Source organism: Paramormyrops kingsleyae, chromosome 6 (assembly GCF_048594095.1).
Source record: "Paramormyrops kingsleyae isolate MSU_618 chromosome 6, PKINGS_0.4, whole genome shotgun sequence".
NCBI lineage: Eukaryota > Metazoa > Chordata > Actinopteri > Osteoglossiformes > Mormyridae > Paramormyrops > Paramormyrops kingsleyae.
The window spans coordinates 19469772-19490204 of record NC_132802.1 but is presented as its reverse complement, the minus strand read 5'-3'; the positions used below and the strand labels follow the sequence as shown (position 1 = coordinate 19490204).

The window sequence follows — 20433 nt, the reverse complement described above, 5'->3', positions numbered from 1 at the left end:
AGATTAGATTTGAAAAAAAAACAAGGAACTGTAACCATAAGTTTAAAAAACCTCTCATGATGTCCTGATGAAGCATGATGACCTGGTGAAGCATGATGTCCTGATGAAGCATGATGTCCTGATGAAGCACGATGTCCTGGTGAAGCACGATGACCTGGTGAAGCACGATGACCTGGTGAAGCATGATGTCCTGATGAAGCAGGATGCCCTGGTGAAGCATGATGTCCTGATGAAGCACGATGACCGGGTGAAGCATGATGTCCTGATGAAGCAGGATGCCCTGGTGAAGTATGATGTCCTGATGAGGCATGATGTCCTGATGAGGCATGATGTCCAGGTGAAGCATGATGTCCTGATGCAGTATGGTGCTCTGATAAAGCATGATGTCCTGACCAAGCATGATGCCCTGATGAAGACTCACTAGTTGAAACGTGTTAAAACTTAGCAGGAGTGCCTCAGTTACTTGTTTTTTATGGTATTCAGAGGCCCAATCTGATGACACCCTGCATTTTAATAAGGATATAAGGATTGGTAGAACTTTTGTGACTCAGGGAAGCATTCCCTTTCTTTTTTCCCTTAAGATCACATTTGACATTCTTCCAATGTTTTTCTGTTTTTCTAATGGAAATAAAGGACTGGCATATGTTAACATAAAATATTTGCAATATCGATACTTTTGTGGGAGAACTGGTGCATTATCTGAAAAAAACTACAAAAGCATCAGTAATTTTGGCAAAACTATATTCCGTGGTCGTCATCTTCCTCGTTTACCTTCAACTTTTCCCAACAGCAATCTATTAATGGTGAAACTAAACCACTTGCTCAAAGATTTTCAGCACAAACAACCACAGCAGAAACATCTTACCAAGGAAACTTTGGACAGGGATGAAAAAAAAGCTTGCAGATGTGTCAGCTAATCAGAATTAGGAAAAGCCCGAGCGCGTCAAAGTGCCGGGTGGCCTGTGAAGGCGGGGGCCTCGTCGAGCTCCATCTGCAGCATCGCCCAGCATGTGCTCCCTCCCAGCGGGAGCCTGGATGGGTTCCAGCCTTGTTAATGTGCAACAACCAGGACATTAAGTCTTAACCAGAGGCTTACAAATAAGCAGCAAGCAAGTTGTCTTCCTGGAAATGTATGAATATTTTTTAAATGGAAGTACATGTACTGCATCTCACACATATCAGAGTCTGCCAATGACCTCATTCATTGTCTCTTCTTACTCACAGTAGCAAATTAGTTAGTGGTACCTATAATTCTGACCCTGTGCTGGCGTATGACACAGCAGGGTGCCCACTGTGCTGCTGGACGTACTGGTTCCGGCCAGGGGGGGGGGGGGGGGGTTTCCAGACTTAGCAGCTAATGCTGTAGCTGTTTTCTCCCCACTTCTATGCTCTGTACTAAGTCACTCAAATTTATTTTCCCCTTCCCGGTTTTACCTTGGCCATAGATGTGTACGGGCCTGGCGGGGGGGTAGCTTTTAAAAATGGTCACAGAACGGAAGCCAACTGTGTTTTGTAATGACGTTTTAAAAACAAGCTTTTCTACCCCCTTTGGAATCCAGCATGTACAGTGGCCAGACATATGTGTGTCTGTGTCTATATATATATATATATATATATATATACAGTATATATATAATAATTTGCCAAAACAGCTTTTCTCATAAATGACAAGCTCAAGAGTTAGCAGGTCGTCAGTTTACACAGCAGGTTTACTCAGACCTTTAAGCTGACAGTTGGGCATTTCCTCTCTACCAGCCTGTCTGCATCATACGAAAGGTGACGAGCACAATCTACGATCAACTCAGCCATCCACTGGGATGACCCAGGACTTACTCATATTGCACAATAATAAGCCTGAATATCAAAGATCATAATGCCACTATTATGTAACAAATCAAGGATCACAAAGTCTAACAGGCAACTATTGAATGCATTTGTATTGAATACATTGTTAGCGAAATACATGAATTTCCATTCTTTACAAAATGTCAGATGAACAGTAAGGTCATCTTACTTATGTTGAAATTACTCATTTAGTGGGATGAGACTAAAAGATACCAGCAGAAACATAATAAATCCTAATAAGGATTCATTTTTCATTATCTGCAAAACCCATCAGTGCCTTACATGGTGGCAGAATCCAGACAATCCAGGAATTGGGGAATGAAGCCCGGCAAGATTAGATTGGGCCCGAAGTGAGGAAATGGCCATCTAGCTCTGTAGAAATGAGCACAGGAGAGAGGCTCCATAAGAACAGACTGTGGTGCTTTTCTATTCTGCTTTGTTCTCACGTTTCTGGCTTCTCAGGATCTGAACAGAGAACGTGTCCATTGGAAAAAGCTTCCATTCTCTAACTTACTGTCTGCCTCGTGTTCATCTGATGGGAAGCTAGAAATGGAACAAGAAAGACAAAAGTAATTTTCTCTACAGTAACGCCTATTAGATTTATAGATGAAAGCGTGTTTTTTATGTCAAGGCTGTATGTGGCAGGAGTGGAGATTCTCCAGCATCACCTGTAATAGTCCGGGCTCTCATAGGAAGGCTGTGCCCGTCCAGGGAGTCTCTTGAAATGCACATCACTGTAATGTTAAGAGTCTTTAGCGAAACAGGGAACTTCTGACAGAGAGAGAGAGAGAGAGAGAGAGAGAGAGAGAGAGAGGCAAACAGCGTAAATATGTGTGCTTTTTATGCTTAATTGAAGAGGTAGAAATCTTTGAGGAATATCTGTATTTTCTCCCACTAGACTGTTTTTTTCTCACACAATTAATTCCAGAAAGTTTTATTTTCCATAGATACAGTATGTAGGCCTTCCTTATTTTTATTCACCTGACAATAATATAGTAATATGAGGAGACTGAATTGATATTGAACATATTGTGCTCCCCCCCACTTTCCTAAACATTCCCAAACTCAGCCAATTACATAACAGGTTCTCAAAATAGAAACACTTGCAAATGATTCACAAGAGATTTGTTGTCAATAGCCTATGTTGTCCAAGTAAACTCACCTGGAATGTCTGACAGTTCATTGGAAAACACTGCAGGGATTAGGTGGCCTGAACTGCAAGGCTGTGAGCCAAGTTTGGAGTCAGTGCTGAGATCAATAGCTCATTACTTTTCGCTGTCAGAGCTCTGCACTTCTTCTGGACAATTGGGATTAGTATCTGACAACAAGACTGATAGGTTCCTGTCTAGTAAAGTGTCTTTCACACGATGTTACTTTGTATCTGCGTGGCGGAGGCAGGACATCCAGGCCAAGAGATACCAGTGACGTTGACGGTACAGGATGCACAAACAATGACAAGATCACAGTGGCCCTCTTTTAAGGTGACCTTCCTTCTCCTTTCTTCCTCCTAGTTTGGCAGAACAGAAGTAATCGACAACACCCTAAACCCGGACTTTGTGAGAAAGTTTGTCTTGGACTACTTCTTCGAAGAGAAACAGAATCTGCGCTTTGATGTGTAAGTAACTGACACGTAAAAAGACCGCAGCCTTTTGCATGCAAATCCTTCCCTGAGAAAGTTGGCAAGACAGTGTGGGTCTACCTCTCAAAATAAGCTGTGTGGCTATGCAGCTCTTAAAGTCCACTCTGTGCACAGAAAGTGGTGTGAATGGCAGTGTTTGCTTTAACGTAGGTATGCTTACCCCACCCCCCCTCCTTTACAAAAATAATGCTCTTCCATGTCTGGAAATAGAATTCTAGCATAACCCCCGAGGCTTTACGGTTCATGCTACAGATTTCACTTACATACTCCATTTAACTGCTTCTTCAACTGGGGTAATAGCAAAATAGGCTTATAATGTATATCTCTGAATAACTGTCTTAGTTCTCACTAACTGCTATCTCTACTAGATGACAATGCAATTACTGTATTCCATGAGAACCTAACTGTATATTGTGGGACATCTACCCATCCATTTATTTTGAGTATATGAGATACATAACATAATTAAGTATCGATTTTCAGTGACATTTGTGCTGCCTCCATATGACAATTTCTTTCCTAAATCAGCAGAAATGCTTATAGTATTTTCTGTACAGAGTAATCATTTTATTTTAGGAGTCACACACTTCAGATTTTTTGATAGAATTATGAAAAATCCTTTTTTCAATGAAGCTATCTAATTCAGGAGGCCAGCAAAGAAAGGAGAAAGGGTATTGCTTTGATATTAGGGGAATACTGTTTATGGTAATCACATGTGCAGAAGCATTGAATAGACTCCTGACTACCGTGCAGGTCTGTAATACAGTAACTTCCTGGCACATTCCTTGATTTTTAATAAACCAGGAATTTTTGCCCTCTGCATCAAGTGGTCACTGGGCTGATGAGGCTCAAGTCAAGCCGGGAGGCTGATGTGATGGAGTTCAGGGCACCACAGAAGCCATGTTACAAGGGGATTAAACATGAGTGCTGCTGCAAATGCAGCCACAAGATACTGCGGGTCGTTCCTTAAAGTTAAAAATAACACAGCAGAAACACCGTACAGAGGAAACTTCGGACAGGGATGAAAAAAAGCTTTGTGAATATTATTGTACTTTTAGTAAAAAATAGATAACTGATTAAGGGCAAGCCAAGGATTGGAAATATGTCTGTATCTGACGTTAGGAACACAGCACAGACCTAAACTTAGGAATGAGATAACTTTTGTTCATCCCTGATCCAGAGAAAATACAAAACCACTAAGAAATGTTGCCTCTGTCTAACAGAGACTTGAATTGTCCTGCTGTGGGCTCACTTCTCCAAATTAGGGAAGGTCAATGGGAGAAAAAGATTTTCCTTAAGGATGTAGATAATTATGTGTCTCCTTATCTTATTGTGGATGTCTGATTACCAGCCATCCAGTATTTTTGTTACACTTTGGTGTGCCATTCATATTATTAGCTTTATTATAAGAAATAGAGGTTATATATTTGTCTGTTGTCATGGCAATGACACAGTGGTGCTGATGTAATCTTTTTATCAATCAAGGGTCACAGCAGGAAGCTTTCAATGTTCAAAAATAGACATGCTGTTAATGATGTCCCCTGAAAAATGTTCCATTTTGGTGTTTGCTCAACAATTATGTGCATCCAGCCTTGTTGTCTTTCATGCTTCTTGTTCTGTTTGAGGCACCATGTGCTGAAAAATGTAGCGGTGGCAAAAAGTAAATACTATTTTGGGGAGAGTCTCCTTGGAATTTTTGTTTATGTATTTCAACACTGAATGATTTAAATCTAAGCTAATTTAAACACAATGAATAAAACAGATTGTGCTTGCGTGGATTTTGGCGCACGGTTAAGTGCCCCGAGGCTTGTCAACCCCCTGGTTGTTTTAGAAACGGGGAATCTCTGTGATGCTGCGTCTTGCCGTGTTGATTCTCAGCACTGTCTGCTTTAGTAGAGGAAGGCCGGACTCTCACATTTTCCTTGGCTCTTCTGTTTGATAAGGGATTCCCTTCCCAAAAGTAAGTGCCGGCACAGCTTGCGATTAAAGCAACCAAATCAACTGAGGGAGGGCCCTTGAGTAACCGCTGAATATTTAATAAACTCAGTATGTAGTTCTGATGTAGGTCATCACCCGACCTAGTTAGCGAAGGAGGTGGTGGAGCTCAAAGCGAATGTTAAACTCCTTAAATCTGTGGAAATTGATGGAATGTGTACAGTTTTTATAATAAAATTAAATGCAAGAAAGACATTATAAACAGGGGTGCACGTAACTGCATGGTACGCAAGTACGCTTTCGCCTTTAAGAACGATACGTGCGACAACCGATTGTTTAATTGTAAAAGTGCTAATGCGTACTTATTCATGTGCATTTGCGCTGCTATGACAAGAAAATACCTTGCATTTGTACACCAGTGTAAACCCATTGGTATTTAAATTCCCTGGCACCCTGTTTTACATGTCCATTGTGTCGGTGCTCGTAGCTAAGATGTGAGAGCATGGGCATAGCTGTACAAAGAGCAAAAGTATTGAGTTCAGTAAAGCAAGCTAAGTGCTACCTTCAGTAATGTTACAGTCGGTGGTGGGGACACTGGTCTGTGACACTGGCCTCTCTAGGTGGTGCTAAACAGGCCACCTGCTTGATGTGGAGATGCAGCACTCTGGTTGCTGCATTGTTGTATGAAATGGATGGTTTGCTAAGATATTATACACGTCCATTGACAGCACCAAACCTGGTTATGAAGAGGGATTAAGTTTCAGAGATGCTCAGACAAAGTCCACACTCTGGCTACTTACCCCCTGAGCTGCTCACCCACAAGATTTTTTCCCAGCCTTTGTCCTTAAAACTCCTCAAAGCTCCCAAAGTCTTCAGAAGCATCCCATAGATTCAGCATTGCTCGCTTTAATCTTCGATACATTCCATTCGTTTTCAAGAGTACTTTCATAATCACAAACAAACCATTTTCGCATTCATTTATGTATTAGCTGCCTTTGCATCACTGTACTTTACCACCGTCTATGGATTCTTTTTAAGTGTGTTACACATCTAACAAAATGACTGAAATGCAGCTCTCTCTGTGGCATCAGTGCTAGTCAAGATTTGCCAGGCGATTCTTGTTTGACGCAAATGCTTAAAGATTCAGAAGGTTAGGTGAAATGATTATATCTGTATTATTTTTTCTCCATATGCCCTGAAGATCAGATCACATTTGATGTGATGCAGAAATGAATTATTTTTTTCAATTTAATGAGTAGAGTCTTAATACTGGATAGTCTGAGCTTCATCAGCAATACATTTACAGGTTATGGTGATGTATATGTATGTGTTTTCTCTCTCTTGTTAAGCATAATGTGCTGAAACAAGCAGAAAATAAATCTTCTTTGGAAATCACCAAAGGTGTGTATTAGTGTCCAAGTAAATACCTCTAATCAGTTCCAGTTTAAAATCCATCAATCCATTTCATGCCACTTCAGAAAAAATGATACTTTTGAAGAAGACACTGGCATATTTCCACAGTGATTTATTGCTCTCTGAATTCACTAGCATTTCTCCAGTCTCACAGCCAGGGGCGTTGCTAGAGATTTTGGGCCCCATGAAAGCATATCATATTAGGCCCCCCAGTCCAAACCAATCCAGTTATTTTCCTAATTTTTTAGGGCCCCTGTCACTCAGGGGCCCTTGGAATCGTCCTAGCTTTCCTCCCCCTTACGGCGCCCCTGCTCACAGCACAGGTCATGTTTATGCACAGACCAGTGTGTCTGTGGAACACACAGCTAATGTAATTTATTTCTTTATTTCACTGCAGCGTTTAGTAATCTGGAATATTTCAACATTTGCAGTGACCAATATGGATGAATCACGAACAGTTGTGACATCACAGAGTTGGTTCCCAAAACGGCCGTCTCTGGTCTTGTTTGAAAGAACCCCAGGTCCTTCTGTGTGGGCGGCGTGACTTTGATACCTGGCATTAAAGTGAAAAGAAAATTTTGCTTAGCTAGAGAAAGACTACTGTCTTTAACATAATGAAATATTGAAACAAGAAACAAATATGCATGACTTATCATCTACAGTTGTGTGCGTGTATCTGTGTACCTAAAATGTTTTCTTGAATTACATTATTACAGTATGTTATATAATGATAGACTTCCAGTCAACAATTTTTGCACATTCTGGGATTTTCTACAGTTGCATGTTACTCACTTAACATTTACTAAAAATACACTCAATATTCTTTGCTCACAAATAAATTGACAGTAAGAAAATGTCATCTTTGATTCACCAAAGTAACCTCCTCTAGCAGTTATAACAGCAGAGAAAATCTGAGCCATTCTTTCTACTATGGACATTAAATACTGCTCTGTTTCATGGGATGAAACAGTTAACTAGTGCATTTAAAGTTAAAGGACAGCCTAGAATGTGACTGCCATCATCGCACAGACAGTTAATAGGATGTCAGACATACACAGTTATATACTCTTTCCGTATTATAAAGGAAACCTGTATTATTTGGCTTATATTAATATTTATAGTTGTTCACTCAACTTTCCAATGCTTAATAAGAATACAAAATCTGCAGTTTATGAAATAAATGGACAAGTGTTAAAACCTGTGGTGTATATCATGTAAAACTTAGGTAACTTCAAGATTTTAGGTAAGTTTATTGTTTTGCAGTGGTAAATGCTGTTTTTTTTTCTGGAACATTCTCAGAGCTACCTATGCGATTAATAGATACTGCAAAACTAAGTTTTTGCTCTTCTCAGAAAGATGGAGGTGGATTGTGGGAGTGAAGAGGAGAGTAGTACAGACAGAGGGAAATTTATATACACAGTGCAGCTGTGTCTAGCAATCTGACATGTAATGACTTTCTTGTCAAACAGACCTCAGCATAATGGCCACACTTACGTCTTTCCTGTTCTCTTCAACCAGACAGAGCTGAACCTACCTGCCTATTGCCACGTGATGTGAAGTGGGCAAACATGCCTCACGGACAAAGGCTCATTTGATATTCCTTACTGTGAGTGAAACTATTAGAGGGATATTAGGAGATTTCTTAGATTTATTCATTTTAATTGGGTGTCAGCTTCTTATGAAAAAGGGTGATTCACATGGTCTCCATCTATCTCAGGCAGAAGAACCTGATACAGAAATATTTTGCCTTAAAATTGAATTGAGAGGTATTTTTTGAAACACAAAATATTTTATAACGTAAAACTATTATATAAAAGTCTGGGATGAAAGTCTGAACATCCATCCATCCATCCATTTTCTGTACCCATTTGTCCTGTGCAGGATCACGGGAGTCCGGAGCCCGTTCCGGAAACGAGGCAGGAAATAACCCATTATGGGGCATCGGGCAAAAGTCTAAAAATGTTTACGAATTTTCAACTTGAGAGTTTGTGCATAGCTTGGAGGAAAAGAAGGACTTCAGACTTTACTTCAATACAGCAAATCTTCTTTCTGCACATAACAGTCTGGCAATATTGTTTTGTAAATCATATTCTTAGCATAGCCTGGTTATGTAACACCTTTAAAGAGAAGTTTTTGGTGCTGAAAACTTCAATATGTTTTTTTATATATATTTTAAACTCAATAGAATTACACTACAGATGAATAAGTATAGGGTACACGTTGCAACTCTAACTTGATTTTGTGTGTGCGTGTGTGTGTGTTGAATGGTACTTATGTTAAAAATTCAACAGGAACTCTTTGATTGTGCCTAATACTCCTTCGCAGTTTAGTTTGTGGACTTTCCTTGGTTCAGAACACCATGACAGAAAGTGTGGGGGAGAGAAATACCGTCCTTTCAGAGAGAATAATTCATCAATCAATTGGTTATCAAATAAATGGAAAAAAAAAACAGTCTGTTCTATAGGATAATAGGAAAACTATTCCACTGCCACCAAGAACTGAACCGTACCTTGAACTGGCGGTTTTCCATTGTAAAGTATGGGAGCCGTACCCAAGCTGAGCTGACAGCGTCCTGCCAGTAGCATAACCAAACCAAGCTGGTTGCATCACCACCATCTGACTGCTTGAAAGTCACGGACATACTGCTGCTCTGCACATGGATTATCTGAAAGAAAAGGGTATATTTTATGTATTCATTTTTAGTAATATCACACATTGCGATATATTGTTGCATTCCCGATAACTTCTACTATAGAACAGCTAAATAGAATGGATTCGTAATGCAAATTTATGCAAGTGAATGCTAATTCTGCTAGCGTTTGATGTTTGCATAACACAGCTATTGTCACAGATGTGCTAGTGGAAATTAGCACACAGTAAAAAATAATAATAATAATTGTACATAGTAAATCATGATGTACATTGTGCAAACAGTAAATAAGCGTCTCTTTGGTTTTACGTTACTTTCGCTCTCCAAACCTGGCCATACCTTAACCAAGTCGACCCTTCTGCAGTGGAAAACTGAAGCAAGCTGGACCCGCGCTGTAACTAGTCTCTCTTCGCGGTACGTCTTGGATACGGGTCGGTTCCTGTATGCCAGTGGAAAAGCACTTTAATTTGGGCAATGCAATAGAAAATGGAGACCATAAACTTTGATATGTTGAAATTGTTGAAATGTTAAAGAAGTTCTAGAGATGCTAATGTTATGTGTGTCACACAAAAATGAAACAATTTTATTAAGATGCCTAATAATATTTGATTAATCGTGGTCTTGACCCTTAAATCAAACGTATGGATGAGACATGGGTAGGTGTGGTTAATATCTCTACTGTACATGACTTGGGGGGGGGACATCTGGTTTGACACGAACAGCTTTCTTTAATAAATTGTTTTTTCCACTTTACAAATTTCAAGGATCAACATGAGACTGTAGCACAGTATTGGTTGTTTACAGGGTTCGGGAAACTAGTGGATTGGTTGAATGTCAAGGATAGCCTCTTGGAGCACAAGTGTCACGATAAGGGTTATTGCAGATGGGAGTTTTCCACGGATGAAGGGAACCATTTTAATTACTTCTCTTTCACTGGTGCGTGAAATTAATTAAAAAGGAACTGTTTATTTCTCAAGTACATAATGATATAGCAATACAACCCATAGCAGATTTGTGATGTCAGGCTCAAACAGCAATGTTCAAGTTGATAAACATCAATTGCTTTTTTGATAATTGGCGTGGGTGATGAAGATTACTGTGGTGTGATTTTTTGTTTTTGCTTTTTATCTTAACTTGTCTTTCTTTTTGTGCTTTTAGATACAATGTGGACTCAAGAAGTTCAAACATTTCTAAACATGTAAGCATCTTTGATTTGTTTTTCTCTGTCTAATTAATAACTGTACCTTTGTCTAACTGATTAGCAGTATGTGTACCCCTGTATATTCTTCTGTCAAGGCATCAGCCTGAATTTTTCGTGACTATGAGGAAACATCCTCCATGAACAAAATACAAATACGGGTTAAAAAGCAGATTTTATTCTAAATCGAAGGTTTCAGAAAAAATACAAAATATGAAAATGCCAAACTACCCACTCAAAGGGTCACTAATTATTACGACCAAATGTCGGTAATTACCACATAGGGAACACTAACAATGAACATTAACAACCATTAACCGTCTTTATTTGGCATGATTTTAGTAATGTTGTGAAATGCAGTAATTTAGGGCATGAAATTAACTAATTAAACATTATTTGGCTTTTACAAGTCAAGGCAACCCATTTACACTAATGCCAAAATGTCTAGCTTTACGTGTGAGGGTGGCCCTTTACAATCTTGACCTTTTCCGATGATTCTGTGTCCATGGGAGATTGTCGGTCAGGAGTCCAGAGCATTGTCTGAGAGGTGCTTTAGCAGCTCCTGTGATGATGCTTTCAGTGTGTCCCGGTCTGCGCGGTGGGGGAGGGGATTCCCTTAGGGAAAACATGACACGTTCTTACTGTTCATTGTGGATAAAGGTGAAAAGTAAAAGTGGGCGAATTGCTTATTTTGGAATTTTTTTCACCATCTCAAAATGAGAACAAATTCATTTTTTTTTTTCTTTTCCTATCTTTATCCCTAGGAGCTTGACTAACAGGTCTAATTTTTTCCCCCCCTGCTGTTCGTTTGCGGATGAGTAGAAGGTGAGAATATCATTCATGAAATTGAAGAAGCATAGCACAATGGGTGACACTGTAAATTGTATACTTTAGACCAATCTTTCCCAACCCAGACCTCAGGGAGAAAAACCTAGACTGTGTGGGGGTCCTTGAGGACTGGGCTGGGACACAGACATGTGCATAGCATGTATATATGTGTGTGTGTATATCATCATATGTGTTTGCAGCATGTTAATCTCACTTCTACCAATAAGGAGAAGCAAAAATAATGACTATTTCCAGTACCCATCATACGTTGGGTTATTATATGTACTTATGTCTTCAGAGACATAATTCAGCCTAAACAGGGCTATTACAGTATATCTACTGCTTATTATTTTGATTGTTTCGTCTAAAACACCCAGAAGTGGAACATTACTTTTCTACTCTTGATTTTAAATTGCCCATTGAAATATTGTGAATCTGCTGTCCTTCCCCATGTAGGTTGTGCTCCTCACCACTGGCACAGTTTAGCAGTTTTATCGTCACGATATGTTTCAACACATCTACCTGTTGGTCTTTGTTCTGTCTGAGACATCAAAAAAAAGTCGTGATTGGATGATATCGGCCGCGCACACTCAGAAAGGCCTGTATGTTTATGCAGAATACATTGGAAATGTAGTTCTGGTTTTTGTGCTAAGCTGTGCGTGGATGATATGCCGGCAAGAGTCGTGTGCCCCCGAACTGCAAAAAAGCACAGTCCTTAAGAAGGCACAGACTGACGATAATCAGAGAATATTATCATTCTGATACGGTATAACATCATCTTAATGGGCATAATAACTGAAGCCACAGAACCTAAATCACTGGGCGGTGGGTGACAACCAGACATAAACTCAGATATCATACTGCAATCACTGTGACATTTCCATGGAGATGGAGACATAGAATATTATAGGGTTCTCCTGTGCTAGAACATTCAAAGCTATCCTAAAAGAGTCTCGCTGTTTGCTCAGGACTTTCTCGGACAGACATTCTGCACCCTGGGGGAGATCATCGGTTCCAAAGGCAGCCGGCTGGAGAAGACGCTCTCGTGAGTCCCTTTGGTGCCTTTTCACGTGTTGTTGGGTGGAGGCCAGGGTTATGTTTGAGGGCCACTTCGCTCTACGCCAGCAGACACAGAGGTGCTTGTGTTGAGCCCAGTTGTGGGTGCAGCTATGAGAGCTGATACGCGGTGCGCTGGGTTTGAGCGGCATTGCTTTACGGCTCCGCAGTGAAGCCTGTCTGAATTGTGACACCTGAGAGACCCATCATATGTTTCTGTTTCTTCAAAGTTCTTCCTGATATGTTTGGGGCTCCTTGGTAACATGTGATTGGTCGCCAATGACTCAGTGTCTGAGGCTGAGAAATTCACTTATTAGGAAGCATCCAGAAAGATTACTCTTGCTGGAGTTTTGAGCTAAAGATTAAAGCATTTCTGTATTGGTTACAGTAATTACACTTAATTTGTCATTCTTGGATTGCCTGTGTAAATCTTGTTTACAAATATGAGTAATTGCATTCAGTACTTTGCATATATTTGGTTCTTTTCATATATTCATTTATTTTTGCACAGTGTAGTCAATTACTTAAGAAGAAATGTAGAGGGTGCAGCTGTGGCATCATGCAGCGATAAAAGATGTGCAGTGACAGGCTGTCAAACAGACTTTCCCAGATATGCAGCCGCTGAAACCACACAACGTTTCCTAAGGCTGACTTATTAACCCATAGCAGTCACAAGGAACTGCATTCATCTGCATCTTATCTGTTAATTATTGTTGTTTGTAATCTGTTCCTTTGGGGTGTACTTATTTCGAAGGAGGGGCAAGGTCAGGGAACAAGCACCAGCAGCTTTAAGGGTTCAAAGTTAGCTTTCACTTTGTAAGGGAGAGATAGAATGAGAGCAATGGTTTGATAGGTTGGGGGTTTTTTTTTTTGGATTGTGGAGCTGTTAGTATCTCGAGGATGTTGATAAAATTCCCCCCATTCCATTATCCGGGTCCTGTGTCCCATGGATCTGTTGCCTGTCCCTAAGAAGCACATTTTCCATCGTTATAGATTTTTTGTATTAATTATATAATTACATACTCCTTGCAGTTTCATTGTTGCAAACTTGCTTTCAATTATATCATTGCAGTCTTGCTAAATGTTCAGTAGATTGTCAGCATTTAGGATAGAAGATAAGAAATTGCAGCTGTACCAGGAGGGAGTTAAACTCCAGGCAGTGAGTAACACATTTAACCTGCAAATCCTCATTAACATCTTATGCAATATCATAGGATCAATGAGAGATGTTTAAGTTACTTCGATTCTTTGCTGGGCAAGAACATTCTGTTGTTTTGGTGCAGTAATTTAGTCTTTGGGGAATGTATTATGGCCATATATGTTTGTGAGCTATATGTGTGATTCACTGTGATTGAAGGCAGAAGAGCTCTTCCTTTCCTTTTTCCTTGCTATTTTACATTTTCCAGGATGCTGTGGAGTAACAGCATCCCAGGTATGATGAGCTAAAACAGTGATTTTTTTGCCTTCGTTGGACATTCTCTAAATGCTTATATTTGAATATTGAAAACTCATTAAAGACTTTCCTGTTTGGTACATTGTATCAACGGTGTCTGGGGAGTTTGAGTTGTACTGGGATCCATTTACGTGCTCTGTGCTCTATGCATCAGTTATAATTGGTGTGACTATGGGAAAAGAGCAGAGAGAAGAATGGATGTTTTGGTCTGAAAATAGCAGTGATGTAACTTACCTAATTGGCATCATTATTGGATATAGGGCTGTGCAATCTATGCAGTCTATAAGCATGTTGTAGGACCAGAAAGCCCTGATTCTCCTGAACTGAACGTGGTTTGTTCACCGACAAACCAATCATCTTTGGAGAACAGAAAAGTGCAACTTGGTGGCAGTTATGCGGAGACACCAACAAATGCGAAGAAGAGAATCCAGTTAGCTGACTAAACGTAGCTAATCCTTTCCCGACAGTATAGCACCACTCACTGCGTATGACGCATCGTGGGGAGTCACCAGCCCCCGCTGGCCTATTCTTCCTACAGCACACCAGTCCCCCCCCCCCCCAGCAGGAGCGGAAGCCAACCAGACCCAATCATCAGAGCTGGCTGTAGCACAGCAGTTGGCTTCTTGGTGGGACCATGTTTCGAGCCGTAGTTGGTCACATGCTGTGGAAGATAGAGCGTTCCTCCCTCTCCGTGGACTGGTTTCTATGGTAACCGAGGAGAGGTGTTTGTCCACAGGTTACAACAAATTTCTGATTTGGTGGATTTTTCCAAGAAGTCTTAAGGCAGTATTGGGGGTAATGAGTTACAAAGTAAACTGTTACTGAAATTATATTCCTTTCCTCCATAATAAAGTAAAACATTACAGTTAAAATTTCAGTAATGACATTACAGATACTGGAATATCAAAATGTCCTTTCTTACGTTATACAGGCTTTTTCAAAAGAGTGTTTTTTTGTCAGAAGAGGCAGGGCATTTCAGTAAATGAAAGTGCACTCATTATTTTCAGTTTACTGCACAAAAAGACAAGAATATTACTGTGAAATATATGCTATGACCAGGTCAGAAATACCTTTCTACTGTGGCAAATTTGGTGAGCAAACTGTCCAAGCACTTCATAAGACATGTCCGCAAAAAGCATTGAAAATGAATTAGTGAAAGGACTATGGCGTTTATGCTTGTATTTTTATGTGGTAAATTGGGGAATTTGTGGTTTTAGAGAGAAATCACAAGTAAAGTAACAAATAGTATAATTATTTTTCAGAATGAGTAACGAGTACAGTAATCCCATTACAATTGAAAGAAGTCATTGGTAACTTATAACTAATTAGCTTTTTTTGATTAGCTACCCCATCACTGGTTACTTGTAATGCTTACTGTGGTCTATCAAGACTGAAGGCTCACTTCAGGACAGTGGTACCCTTAAGTGTGTCATTTTCATACAGTGAAGCTCACAAAATGAGTAAATAAACAGTGTACAACCACATTGTGGGTTGGCATCATGGTTATGTTATAAATACCCATCAGGGTCAGAAATAGCGAGCACTCAAACGCCCTGGAAGTCTTACCCACTGTTTCATGGCAGTAAAACGCACACATCCATGCAGACATACACAGAAGCCCTCTTCGTAACTATGAGCTAAATTTGGTGTCACTAACTCGGCCCGACGTTCTTGATGTGGAGCTAAAAATCTTTTTTTTGGACGTTTGTTTCTGAATCTGTGTTATGGTAGTTAATCTCCTCAAAGGCTGGCGATGATAGCGGAGTGATGGCAGCGTGTCCCCGTCTCACGGGCTCTCCACGCCGCATCCTGCTTGGTGCTTCTCCACATGGCAGCGCACATTCTCATAAACATCTGCTCGCTCGTCTTTATCCTTTCACCCCCCCCCTCACATTCATGTTCCCCAGGAAGCAGGATCCTTCTGCTGTCAGGATGTGCTCCAAACAGGTGGGATAAGCCGGCCGTGTGTTTACTACCCAGTCATGAAGATCCACCTTCGACCATCGGGAGTTTTTATTTCAGCGAACTTCAGCTATTTTAATATGATAGCAATGTTGTGTAATTCATGTAGTAACAGGATTAATTTACATTACTGGTGATGTTATTTTACACTGTCTGGCCAAAAAAAAACCCACACTTCAATATTTCTATTGGACCATCTTTAGCTTTGAATATGGTGCAGATTCATCAATACATTGTTATCAATATATCAGTACATTGTTTCCACGTGCTTATGCAACATCTCAATGTTTTTTCCATCCAAATTTGCATTCGTTTCTCATCGAGAATTTGTATTGCTGATACAGTAGGTGATAGGTTGAACCACTCCGTAAAGTCTTCCTCAGCACATCTCAAAGATTTTCAATGGGGTTAAGGTCAAGACTCTGCGGTGGCCAAATCATGTGTTTCAATGATTCCTCATGCTCCCTGAACCACTCTTTGACAATTCATGCCTGATGAATCTTGGCATTATTATCGTCCTGGAATATGCCCATGCTGTTAGGAAAGGAAAAATCTATTGATGGGATACCCTGGCCAGTCCGGAGATTCAGGTACTCAGCTGACTTCACTTTATCGCTACATAATGTTGCTGAACTGTAGTAATGATCCAATCATTGGCTCTTAAGTACAGTACTTGCTGATTTAAATTCAAACGGTGACTTTTTGTGGCCAGGCAGTGTATATCTAGGGTTTGATAAACTCTACTACTAGAGTTGTCATTGGCTGTCATGACTTGTTATGACATGTTGTACTGTATATGCATAGCTGCTGTCTGGACCCACTCCTGATCAGCATCACTCCACTCTTGGTTTTTTCGGTTATTCGGGAGCGGCGTGCTCTTTGCAGACATTCAGCCTGGCCTCAGTGCCATTAGGGGACTAACGATTTCAATTACAGTTTACAGTCCAGCGCAGTGCATGCATGTCTGTATTTTTTTCTTCCCTTTTTGCATGCCTGATTCTGTCGGAAAGGGGCCACAGGAGGTGCAGCGGTGCCGAGTGGGGGGATATCTGATGAGGTGATTAATGCCAGGCTGGGGAACTCAACTTCTCCCCATGCCTCTGATTGGAAAATGGAGAGTTTTCATTATTTAGCAGGTAGCCGCTCCCGAGCTACATAAAGATGAGTCGCAAATAGAAGCAATCTCATTTCTATTAGTTATCGTTTCCTCTTCCTGCCCATATTTTAGCGGTGGTGGTGTGGCCGTGGCATGTAAGGGGATTCTGTGCCTTGAATGAAATCATTAAAGTCTTCACTGTGACTGTCAGTCAAGCCCTGTGGATCGAGATGGAGGCAGGACTCATGGGCACCCGAAACAGTTTTGTACCCATTTTCTGTTCCTCCCGTCCCCAGAGACGGCAGTAATCTTCTGACCTCAGCTTTGGAGGGACAGTCCAGGTTACCACTTTACTTGTTGGGTTAATGGCAATGTTGTGAAGTGGCAGATAATTTCAATGGCTGAATATTGCAAGCAAATGTAATAAGAATGATTCATTAAATATTCATGTCCCTTATGTAGCAAAGCTTAAAATGTCTGTGGCAGACTTGAGTGCAGAAACTGACTGATTCTGTAAATAGGGATTGAGTCAGATCTGGCAGCTTCAGCCAAAGGCAAGCCTGCCTTCTCTACTGCTGCAAAGATTTAAATTTAATTTGGAGGCTTGTCCTTTGCATAATCCGCCACCATTTGCAGTTGCTTCTTCGAGCTGCACATTCTTTTTTTTTTTGATCCCACAGTATGTGAAGACGTTCTCTCATCTTGTTCCAAAACAAACATAAACATAAGCGTCCATGGGCTGCCACGGAGCAGAGGCTGGGCACTGAGGTTTTCACAGGAGGGCACAGTTGATTAAAAACACATTGCCTGACACGGCAGTGGAGGTAAAGGGTTTTATTCGGAGCTAGCAGGAAAGTGTCTTGCCGCGTGACTAACAACAAGGGCAGCTGGCTGCGCTTTCGGGGCCTAGCACGACAGAAGTTTACAGATGCAGAGGAAGTGAATTTTTAACGGGGTGTGACACTGCAAACAGTGTTATGTAGAATTTGGTTAACAGCAGGTACTATCCTAACCGTGCCTGGGCTTCTGACCAAAAGGTCGGGAGAAGAATTCATGTGGAAAAAGGTCATTGATCATGGGGCCTGAAACGTTTGAACCGTTTTGCCATCATGTGTGTAAATGTGCGGAACCACAAAGGTATGCAAATTACTTTGAACAAAAATGTCTGGAAAACAAACAGGCAAACAGGCTAGCCAACAAATAAACCAAACATAATAAAAAGTAACTAGTAAACCACCCTAGCGGGCTGAAATGCTCTTGGGCCTGAAACCTTCTGATGGTTAAGCACGATTGTGGGTTGTGATCAGAATAATGATTCCATGTGAATTGAGTACTTACCGCCTGGTGTACAGGTGCTGTTGCTTCCCTTGAATTCTGATTGCGAAAATCATAATACGGTAGCAAGCTAATGAGCTGTAATGTTCTAGTTGTTGAGGTAACGGCACATGCAGGGTGGGTAGGTGGGGGCGACTAAGCACCTGGCCCTGTTGTCTGAACTATATGAGGCTGTGAACTTGTGAAGGCATATTAGACTTGAATGTGTTTCTCATTGAGATCTAGGATATATAATCATCTATCACCATGTCGCGTGTCGTGAGCCATAGATACACAGCCACTGCTGTCCCCTGTCTGTCACACCACGGTACGGGAGGTGTCATCGGGTATGGCTGGCACTCCTTCAGTGCACTCTTTTATGCCTTTTTGTACCTGCGGTGAATGCTACGCAGGTGTTGTGATCACTCTCACATGATTTCCAGCTGCCCATGTTGCACGGAAACTGCTTTCTAGCTGTGTTGAGGACGGCACTTGGCGTAGCGGAGAGGACCCTCGCTGTCAGCTTTCTCAGTCTGATATCCATGCACCTTCATGCTGCCCCTTAATAAATAAATGTGTCTCTGCCCTGCAATCCAACCTGAACTTCATTCATGGGTGCATTAAATTATACTTGTGGCACCTCATCAATTTCCAGCGATGTCGCTGAAGTGCGAGCCATTGCCGCAATACACCGTCATGTGCAAACATTCCCGCTGCGCGTTTGTGCAGCACCATCGCATGTTGCATGCGGCGCTTGCATTCTGCTCCTCTTATTTATTCTGAGGTTTCTAAAGCTGTATCACTTCAAAATGTGGATGAATGCGATTGGGTTTGGGTATCATACTGAGAAATGTAAATGACACGGCAGCCAGTGCCACTGGCACTTTCCATGTTAGTTTTACACAGCCTGGCCAAAAAAAAGTCACACACTTTAAAATTTCGTTGGACCGCCTTTAGCTTTGATTAGGGTGCACATTCTTCAATGCATTGTTTCCATGTGCTTATGCAACATCTCAACATTTTTTTTCACCCAGACCTGAATTCATTTCTCATCGAGATCTTGTACTGATGATAGGTGAGTTGAACCACTCCGTGAAGTCTACTTCAGCGCATCTCAAAGACTTTCAATAGGGCTAAGGTCAATGAGGTCAATGCTCGTGCTCCCTGAGCCACTCTTTGACCATTTGAGCCCAATGAATTTTTCTATTATCATCCTGGAAACTGCCCATTCCATTAGGAATTTTAAAAAATTATGGAATTTATGGGATAACTTGGCCATTCATAGATTCAGGTTCTCAGCTGACTTCACTTTATTGCTGCATAACATTGCTGAGCTGTAATAATGATCCAGTCATTGACTCTTAAGTACTTGCTGACTTAAATTGAAACGGTGACTATTTTTCGGCGAGGCAGTGTATTATTACTTTGCATTTGCACTGCAAAACTTATGCTAAGATGTATAATTGCACACAAACGATGTCCGTCTCCATCAATCAACAAGCTGCCACAGCTGTGTATGAAGACACATGAGGCAACATTTAACAAGCTGTGGGAATGCAGCACGGTGCTTATGATGTTTTTGCACGACATTATGGTGCCAAATTGTAGAAGCCGGTTGCTCTGTTTTCTGTATATCCAGGCTCATTCAGTTATTACAGTTATTGGACATTTCTATGTGGAGAATCTGGTCTGTTCAGCTGCTTCTCAGTATCGGTTTGTCCCTTTATTGAGAGCTGTCAGTGATTCTACATCAGGTAACGTTAAGGAGAAAACAGCTGAATGTGGGCCGAAATAATGTATAAATAGTATATTTGCTGTGGATTATGGTTTTGAAGGTGGATGGATAGATAGATGGATGGATGGATGCAGGGGTGTTGTTAGGCCTACTCTAGGGGGTGCCTTTGCCCCCCTCTAGTAAAGGCTCAGCCTGCCTATCCATTCATCTCAAACTACGCCCCTGAATGGATGGATATGGCCTTTTCATGATGTGGCCATACATAATATGCCTAAATAATGGAGGAAATTGTCATTGCAGAAACCTAAG

General features: G+C 41.0%; 1 protein-coding gene across 1 annotated transcript in view; it reads left to right on the top strand.

Moving 5' to 3' along the window:
- Positions 1–20433, top strand: part of LOC111840337 (copine-9-like) — a 79381-nt gene that overhangs the window by 22841 nt on the left and 36107 nt on the right. Inside the window, exons 4-7 of the mRNA XM_072713806.1 lie at positions 3357–3460; positions 10641–10680; positions 11503–11505; positions 12477–12553. Of these exons, the coding sequence (XP_072569907.1) occupies positions 3357–3460; positions 10641–10680; positions 11503–11505; positions 12477–12553 (224 nt within the window). The remainder of the gene's footprint in view (positions 1–3356; positions 3461–10640; positions 10681–11502; positions 11506–12476; positions 12554–20433) is intronic.